The sequence below is a fragment of the Nelumbo lutea genome, chromosome 1, assembly GCF_056320005.1.
Source record: "Nelumbo lutea isolate HS-2025 chromosome 1, American lotus-T2T, whole genome shotgun sequence".
Taxonomy (NCBI): Eukaryota; Viridiplantae; Streptophyta; class Magnoliopsida; order Proteales; family Nelumbonaceae; genus Nelumbo; species Nelumbo lutea.
The window spans coordinates 13,368,078-13,377,832 of NC_142684.1; the positions used below are offsets into that span (position 1 = coordinate 13,368,078).

General features: G+C 36.5%; 1 protein-coding gene across 2 annotated transcripts; it reads right to left on the reverse strand.

The window, feature by feature from the left end:
• Positions 1-1,448: 1,448 nt before the first annotated feature.
• LOC148873584 (Tetratricopeptide repeat (TPR)-like superfamily protein) lies at positions 1,449-4,572 on the reverse strand. 2 transcript variants are annotated; one of them, XM_088950427.1, is made up of 2 exons: positions 2,048-4,539; positions 1,449-1,926 (listed from the first exon to the last, which is right to left on the reverse strand). In XM_088950427.1, the coding sequence occupies exons 1-2, from the start codon at positions 4,409-4,411 to the stop codon at positions 1,675-1,677; spliced, it is 2,616 nt and encodes an 871-aa protein (XP_088806553.1). In that variant the 5' UTR covers positions 4,412-4,539; the 3' UTR covers positions 1,449-1,674. The 2 variants fall into 2 exon arrangements, with proteins under 2 accessions (XP_088806553.1, XP_088806545.1); XM_088950419.1 differs by having other exon boundaries at positions 1,449-4,572.
• Positions 4,573-9,755: the final 5,183 nt, after the last annotated feature.

Here is a 9,755-nt window from a genome sequence, read left to right on the forward strand (position 1 = left end):
GATATCCGACATTTTGATCGGATTTAGATTCGAATCAATATTTATGAGATCCGATAAGATCTTCGGATTGAACCAAATTTAATCCCTACCAAGCCACTTGCCTACAATGACCTAACTAATTAAATCATTGAACCATTTGACTTGATTAGGGGGTTATGTGTTAGACATTAATGCTCTTTATTTTTCATCCTAATTTTTATCCCCATTTTTATCATTAATGAAAATAGTTCTCATTAATCTCACTTTTTTATATGATGAATATATAATACTATAGAATGTACCCAAAATTATTGTCAAATTTTTACATATTCTAGAATTTTATATATTTTGTTATTTAATAATAACATCATGTGTTGATCCATTTGACATGGATAGTTTAACCACTAACCCACCACTTCGATGGAAAAACCATTTTTCTTTTTCTGTTAATTTTAAATCATGTATTCCATTTTCATCATCAATAAAAGTAATTCTTATTTTCACATTTATTTTGTTTAATATGGTGAATATATAACAATAGAACTGTATCAAAATGTTTTATGCAAAGCTTATATTTTTATCTGATTTTATATGTATGTATGTATGTATCTAATATTCGTTACTTAGTTATGGCATCATAGATTGACCCATTTTACCTAGAATGTTAGATCATTGACCAACCTACCATCTAGATATGAAAATGGTTTCATTTTCAAATTGGTTTTAAATTTTGCAATTCATTTATATCATTGACAAAATAATTATTATTTATCATATTTATTTTTGTTTATATTATTAGTATATAATATTATAGATGTGCCCAAAATAGGAAGATGGTTTAATTTCTCATCGGTTTTTAGTTGTATATTTGATGACCATCAGTAATAAAATTATGTCTATTTTATCATACTTATTTTTTAATATGACAAATATATAATAATAGAAACATGTATGATTTTTTTCAATTTTTTTCTATATTTTTTATATTTATAAAATTGTATTATTTATTTATGACATCATGGTTGAAGTGCTTACCCATGACCTAGATGAAAAATATGATTTCATTTATAGGTTTATTTTAAAAATAGAAAATTTCATTCTATTAATAATTATTGTGTAGGGATATATTAGTGGAATTTAATAATGATAAACAAAAGTATTTTTTATATTTCTGAATTTGTATTATTTATTTATGACATCGTGAAATTATCCATTTAACCCAAATGGTTGAACTACTTACCCACCATGTCAGGTTTTAAAACATTGCTCGTGTCTTCGTCTTTGATGAATAGAGAAGCCGCCTTCTCGCATTCTTGCGTGGGAACTAAAAATCGATACCTGCATTTTTATTCTATAGTCTTGAATGTTAATATTTGTAAAGTGGTGCTTTTAACACTTTTTTAACGGCAATTTAACAATTGCCACTTAAAAAATACATACAATAGTACAATAAAATGGTGATTTTGATATGTTTTTAATGGCTATTTAATATTTGCTGCTTAAAGAATACATATAGTGGCATTTTTTATATACATACAGTGGCATTTTTAACATTTGCCGCTAAAATTCGTATTTAGTGGCAATTAAATAAATGGCATTACAAAGAACGACACTAAATCTGGACTTTGTTGTAGTGGAAATTTGGAGCATCAATGAGGCTAAAGCCTGGTGGCTTCTTTAGTTTCTTATCTTGTATCATTTTTCTGGTCTCCACTGCATCACTCCACCAACCAGCAGCCACAAACATGTTTGACAATGAAATGTAGTAGCCAACATTATCAGGTTCCATGCTAAAGAGAAGCTCTGCAACTTGTTTCCCCATATGAAGATCTCCATGGTAGTTGCAACCACTGAGGAGAGCACCCCATACGCCTGAAGGAGGACTACTTGGCATCTGTTTGATAAGCTCATGAGCTTCATGTAGCCTCCCAGCTCTACCAAGCATATCTACAATGCAAACATGATGCTCAGTAGCTGGTTCTATTCCAAATTCGTTCAACATATGGTTATAATAACAGCAGCCCTCATCAATGAGTCCTGAGTGGCTGCAAGCTGATAGTAAACTCACAAAAGTGCTCTTTGTTGCTTTAAACCCAGTTTCACACATCTGTTTGAACAATTGAATTGCTTTCCTGCCATCACCATGGAAACCATATGCAGCTATCATAGTATTCCAACACACAACAGACTTCTCTGGTAATCCTTGGAATATCTGAACAGCAATGTCCAGTCTTCCACATTTGCTGTACATATCCACGAGGGCAGAAGATATAAAAGGATTCTGGTTAATTCCTAAACGGATGACATGTCCATGGAGTTCTCTTCCATGTCTCGAAGCTCCAATTTGAGTACAAGCTGAGAGAATGCTAACCATCGTCATCTCATTAGGTTCAAATTGAAGACAGCTGAATAGTTCTAGTGCTCCTCTTCCATCTTGATTCTGAGAACAAGCAGAGATAATGCAATTCCATGAACATAGATTATGATAAGGACTAGAATGAAAAACTAATTTCACACTGTCAATATCCCTGCATCTGCTATACATGGTTAGCAGGGCATTTCTCACACGTATATCTGATTCCTTTGAAGTTTTAACTACAAGGCCATGGAGAAATCTACCCTCTATGATCAAGTTGAGGTTCCCACATGCTGATAGGATGCTTACAAAAGTGATAGAGTCAGGATTTATATGAGGTTCCTGGCGCAGTAGATTGAAAGCTACTAGAGATTCCCTAAAGTGACCACTCTGTGTACAACCTACAATGACAGTATTCCAAGAAGCAATATCTGCTATATCTTGGTTACTCTGCAACAATGAGAAAGAAGCCACCAAGTCTCCACGGTTGATATACATGAGCATCAGTGCATTAACTGCTAAAACTTCTTCTGAGAATCCCATTTTTAGATGCCAACAGTGAATTAATTTTCCAAACTGAAGCGCTTGGGGGTTATTACAGGAGGGTAGAATGGCCAATAAGGAAAATAAACTGCATCTAGGGCCCGAGCGAAGCAGTTCAAGGAACAAACTCTTAGCCTTTTCTAAGTGCTTATTCTGAGAGTACCCAGCTATCATTGTGTTCCATGAGACCAGGTCTCTTTCAAGGATGGTGTTGAACAATACTTCTGCAGACTCTATGCTGTAGCACTTTGAATACATATCCATCAGACTATTTTTCAACAATATATTTGAATCCATTTCCCTCCGAATAATGAATCCATGGATGGCTCTTCCATCCTGCAACAAATTTAACTCGGAACAGAGAGAAATAATGGTAAGTACAGTCACCAAGTCTGGTTGTACCCCTGCCATAAATTGCATTTCATGTAGAAGATCAAAAGATTCCAGAATCTTTCCATTTTCAAGAAGCCCATCAAGCAATGAGTTCCATGAAACCACATCCCTATAGCTCATTCCTTTGAATACAGTCTCTGCAGCCTTAATGTCCCCACAACGTGAATAGAATGAAATAAGGGAATTTGCAACAGAAATATGGGAAGTTTCTCCATAACCAAGTTTGATGCCCAAGCCATGAATGACTAGACCACAGTGCAGATCTCCCAAACGAGAGTATGCCGAGATAGCACATGAGAAACTAACATTGTCTGGTCTTTCACCAGAATAACTGATTTCTTCAAAGTACCACAATGATTTTTCAGGGGAACCATTACATAGACATCCACACATCACAGAATTCCATGATGTCGTATCTCTATATTTGATCTCTGCAAACATACACTCTGATGAGCTCAAGTCGGCAGATTTCGCGTACATGTCTACAAGAGCATTACCAAGAAAACAATCTGCAACCATCCCTGCTTTCAAGCTTAAACAATGGATAACCCGACCTTGTTTCATGTCATTCATGTGGGACAAAGCCGATATGGCCACTAGTAGGGTTGTAGAATCAAACACACATCCCTCTTTCATCATCTCCTGGAAAATGGCCACTGCATCTTGGAACCTTTGATTATCAACACAAGCAGTAATCATTGCATTCCAAGCAACCAAATCTCTGTTGAGAATTTCATTGAAAATACTCCTTGAAGAGCTCAAATAACCAGCTCTAGCATAGGCAGTGAGGAGGGAGGTGGCTGTGGGCACGTCATTGAGACCCCCCAGCTTCAGAGCCAACGCATGGTGGGTTGAAGCATTTACAATGTGGGGTCTCGAAGTGGAGGCTTTAATGAGATTCCATACCTGGTAGAAGCGAGTATCATCCAAGTACTGATGACCCCTCTGTGGAAATTCGTCAACTAGGTCGCGAGCAGAGCAGGCAGATGAGAGGCTATCGAGTGACCGAGAGCGATCTTTTGGGACAAGAAAGAATGACCCGATGGACAAGTAATAGCTGTGTTCTAAAGGGTTGTTACTACAGGAGAGCAAGTGAAATGGAGAAGGAGTTTTGATGAGTTTCGGTACTTTAACAAACATCCAGTCCAGGAGAGTTTGTCGGTAAAAGTCGTTGAAACAGGCGGTTTTCTAGAGCGTGTGGGGGAGAGGAGGTGGTGTTGTCTTGTTGCCTGCTTAAACCCCTTTTTTTCTTTCGTCTCAAAAGCCCATCTGAGAAGCCCAAATTTTGGGCTAATTTTTAAGTGTTTATTTTGTTTTTAGACTTGCCATGTTTAAAATCAATATTTTTGACTTTTAAGCACTTATTTTTCAATTAAGCACTCCCAAACTTAATCTAATTCATGTACTATCCACCCAACCATGCTATCAAATATCATTCAAGGAAAGCCTTATTTTTGGATAAATTACAAGGACCCTCTCTTGTCCTATGGGGTCAGTGACAAAGACCCCTTGTATTTTTGTATTTGCGACAAAACCCATGAACCCCCTCCGTAACATTCCATCCGTTATCTTTTAAAAAAAAACCTCATTCAATTATTTAAAAATTTGTTAAATCCTTAAACTACCCTTTTCTTATTTATTTGAATGATGAGAAAACATCTCAGACCACATCGCCATAGATACCGGTGACCATAGCGACGATTGATTATTGTAAGTGATCTATGATTGCTGGAAATCCACAAGGACTCGCAATCAACACTGCAATTCTTTTATTAGGTTTCTAAGAGACCTTACAAACATAGTTTGGATTATTTTGTTGTATTGTTAAATCAACTTGTTTGTAATAGATTCTTTTTCGTTATTGTTTTGCAATCTCTAATAATAGAATAGACATTTTGGTATTTGACTTGTTTGCTTAACTTCACAAATGAAGTACAACTGCTCGTAAAATATTATGACAATACTTGAAAATTTTAATTAATGGTTGAATTCATGGTGAAGGGATGGGAGATCCATCATATGGACGGCTACAGGAAGATGGGGCGAAATTTCAAAAGTTTCTTTACTCTCATTCGGGTGTTCTATTTCCAATTTAGAAAACTGCATTTTCAAGGTTCGTTCTTATAATCAAACCGGACCAAATATAAAACCAAATTAAGGGAGGGATATACCTGAAACAAAATCCACGCAAGAACGTTCCTCCCAACGTAGGTGTTCATGCCCAAAAAGAGTTCTAAATCCTCCTTCCATTGAAAATGACACAATTTAGGGTGAGGCAGGATTAGCAGGTACTTCTTCACCAAGAAGTAGTGATTGTTCAGCAAGAACCGAATGGGATAGTGAGCATAACTTCTAAATTGTTTCTTCTGGCAAGAAACAATATCAAGATCAAATATTGATTCAATCCAAGAATTGGAGATCGAACAAGGTAGGGCGGCAAGAGCAGGAAGAAAAAGAGAAGAAGGCAAGAGCAGTCTAATTGTATTATCTTCTTTCTGTATTCAGCGAATGTGTCTTTGGAGGTTCACCATGCCCTCTTATTTATAGCCTTAAAGAGAAAATTTCCTAATCCTATTAGGAGTTTTCTAATCCAAATCTTTTATTTGGATTTAGATTCTTTAAGTGATAAGGGTAATCCCTTATATTATCTGTAGATAAATATCAACCTTCCTAATCAAATTAGAAGTTCATTTGATCCAAATCTTTATTTGGATCTGGACTCTTTAAGTGGATAAGGATAATCCCTTATCTTATCTGTTGATCCAAATTCCAGATCCACCCCTATTTAATTAATCTAATTAACCCAATTCGAAATAGGCTTTTAGGCCCATTTAGCTTTCAGGTTCACTTTCACTTTAATGTTGTCTAACTTGACTCTCTTTGTATGGCGTGGGACCCTATCATTGATCTATACATCAGCCAAATGGGTTCAACCTAGCCTCTGTTATAAGGCTTGGCCGAATTTACTACTGAATACAGTGAACCCCTGAGTCCATCACTATGGGCTCTTAATGGGCCCAACATTTACACTAAATGGTCATTGGGTCCAGCCATCTTATGAAGGCCCAAGGACCGTGGGCAGATGCTAGATTAGCCCATTAAATATAATCTTCAATGGTCTTACACTTAACCTCTCATCCCATAATGATCAAACACTGTCCGACAAGAGAGTACCTCTCCTTTGGTTGCAAGGTGTAGTGCTTCACTCTCTATTCACATGGATCACAGAAATTAAAACCTTTTACAAACATTTTGAAATTATAATATATATATATATGTGTGTGTGTGTGTGTGTGTGTGTGTGTGTTTCTCTATATAAATATATTTTTCAAAACAAATTTCAACGGTTGAAATCAATTGTCGACAGTTTAGGTTTTCATCAGAGAGAGTGCATGCCCGATCATTCACTTTGCTCGACAAAGGGGCTGATCCTATCACTATGATCACCCACTCAGATGAATTCTCGGATTGTCCCAACATACCTAGGTTTTGACTCTCTCTAAGGATCTCACCGATTGGCATATTAAAAACAGCCCAATCCAACACCTAGTGCAGTATCATAATCGAGTATAGGGGTCAGGTGTAACATTCCAGTTTTGCCCATCTATATTTAAGGTCCAGAGCAATACTAGAGTTTTGGTCCAGTTTAGGGTTTCAAGAAAACCCACACTGCATGTATCTCAGGTCTCACCATGACAGCTAAGGCAAGCCACCCCAACCAACTTGATAGTACACAAGTGTCAGCCTTGGTAGGATAAATCTCCTCAGATCTATCCAATGGTTGTGAAAATTCTAAACTAACACGAGTCTCATATGTGTCCAGTTTAAGGGTATTACACAGAAACACACCATAATAACACGAATCAAATATATACTTTATTCATTTACAATAAATGTCATAATGTACATCATGCTGATTGGAGCTAAGCCAGGGCAATACTAGAGTTTTGGTCCAGTTTAGGGTTTCAAGAAAACACACACTGCATGTATCTCAGGTCTCACCCTGACAGCTGAGGCAAGCCACCCCAACCAACTTGATAGTACACCAGTGTTAGCCTTGGTAGGATAAATTTCCTCAGATCTATCCAATGGCTGTGAAAATTCTAAACTAACACGAGTCTCATATGTGTCCAGTTTAAGGGTATTACACAGAAACACACCATAATAACATGATTCAAATATATACTTTATTCATTTTCAATGCTTTAGGCTTCATAGCGTGTGATAATTTCAAATTAATTAAATAAATCCTTTAGATTTCTTTTCTTTATTACCTCTCTCATTTATTTTGCTTCTCTCAAGTCAATTTTTATCGGGAAAGGTAATACGGAGATTAGATTAGGTTTGGGTTTAAGAGCAAAAGGGCAATGAAAAGAAAATAAAAAAAAAGTTCAGATTGGTATTTTGATAATTTAATATATTCAGTCATCATCTGACTTAACGGTTATGGGATATTTGTTTAGAAAGTAGAAACCCTGTTAGGTTAGAGTTCAGGAATCAGGAAAGGCTGTGCTTGATATTAGCCCATCCCAATCGATGCGCATAAATACCTGGGCCAAGATTGATTCCAGCCCAAGTCCACTCTTGTGTAGTTGGTTCTATTAGTTCAATGGGCCCATATAGGCTTAACATGAGAAGAGCTATAGATATATAGCTGACGTTCACAAGGCAGTGGGAGATTACATCATCAAATCCTTAATCCATATCTGCCATTTCAGCAATCCATATGCCAAATTAAAAATCTATTCTATTCTGGTCCTATTCTGTTTGAAAGGAAACATAGACAGACAGGAGAGACTACATCTATTAAATTAAAAGATTAACAATTTAATATTACAACTAAATGCAAGTGGATCCATCCATCCCTGACCCAACTGGATTCCCTCTGAGGGGTGGGGTGGGCTTCTCCTCCACCCAACCCATGAACCAAAGCAGATTTGAATACTGATCAGTGATATCTGAAGACTCAGTACAAACCTTTTAAAACCACTTGATCCTCCCACCACTACGGAAACTACATTTTTGCACTCACAGAGTTTTTATTATACTGGTTGTAGAGATCCAGCTAGAATGATCTAAAACTTGGTTTTAGGTTAGGCCAGGTTCAGACTGGGCCCACCCCAAGTTTCACTTGTGCTAGGAGTTCAGATTTGGCCGGGCTAGCATGAAACCCTGCCCCAGCCTAAGTTGTGTTCTGGTTCAGGTTGGTTTGGCTTGACAGAAACTTTGGACCCAAAATTGAGCTCAACTTGAACTCAACTGAACTGGGCCAATTGGGCTCTTTTAGTTTAGAAAGATCTCCCGATTGGGCCAATTAGGGGATTCTCTGGATTACCTTGATTATTCTAAAATTGAAAGTTTCTTTTTCATTTTTTTTAATTAAAACAAAAATTATGCAGGAAAAATTCTTGGAGATTTTTTTTTTGGCCCAAGCCCGGAGGAATTGTGTCCAACCAAATGCATACTTAGTTAAAATTTAGGGTTTTAAGTAAGGGTGCAATGGAGTCGAGCGGAGCCAAACTTTGGCATGTCTTGGTAGGGGTGCTTATGGTTTGTTTTGGTGCAGTTTAGAGTAGATCTCAGACCAAATCAGCAAAATACAGTTTGGTGCAGTTTCTAATATGGTTTGGGCCATTCTAGTGGGCTTAAGGCAATTAGCAAACCTAACCACATATGTGATTGCATAAATAATAAATATTGTTTTTTAGTCACCATAAAATCATTGAATCATTGTAATTGATATGATAATTTGGTTAGAATGGGAGAGTTTTTGAGAATTTATTTTATTATATATAAAATATATTATATATTATAAATGTTAATATATGTATGTATATTTCAGTTTATGGTTTACAGCTTGGTTTGGTTTCTAAATTTCAGAAAACCAAACAAAACCGTATTAAGTTTAGATCAAACCGAACTGCGTTTGGTTTGGTACGGTTTGGCAGTTTGAACCCCATATGAATACCCCTATGTCTTGGCTCAGTTCAATTAAAATACCACTAGGTTCAAGTCTGAGCTCGAGTTCGATTCAAACTCAATTTTTTAGTGATTTCGAATTCTTAATCGAACTTATCCCGAGATTCAAATTCAAACCTGAACTATTTGCTTAAAGCTCAATTTGATTGCATCCCTCATTTTAAAGTTAGGATTTACAGATTTAAAGATTTAGGATTTAGATTTTAGGGTTAGAGTTTAAAAGTTTAAGGTTTAGGGTTTAAAATTTAGGATTTACATTTAAAAATCAAGAGGTGGGCAGACGAAAAGCCTCCAACCATGATTGAGTTGAATTTGTGCTCAACTTCTTGGGCTTGGATGCGTAGCAAGGGCTTCTGGGCTGAGACCTTCCTCATGTTAAACCCACACAAGATTCAGGCATAGGTCTGAAGCGTGTCAGGTATTGATTGGTTCATCTCCATGTTCTTCTTTAAAAAGGAATTTTAGGTTGTCAATAAGAGATGAGTGCTATGGGTGCCTTTTTGAA

What these genes read in the sequence shown, in the direction of transcription:
- LOC148873584 (XM_088950419.1), bottom strand. Translation starts at nt 4,411, where the DNA reads ATGTTTGTTAAAGTACCGAAACTCATCAAAACTCCTTCTCCATTTCAC.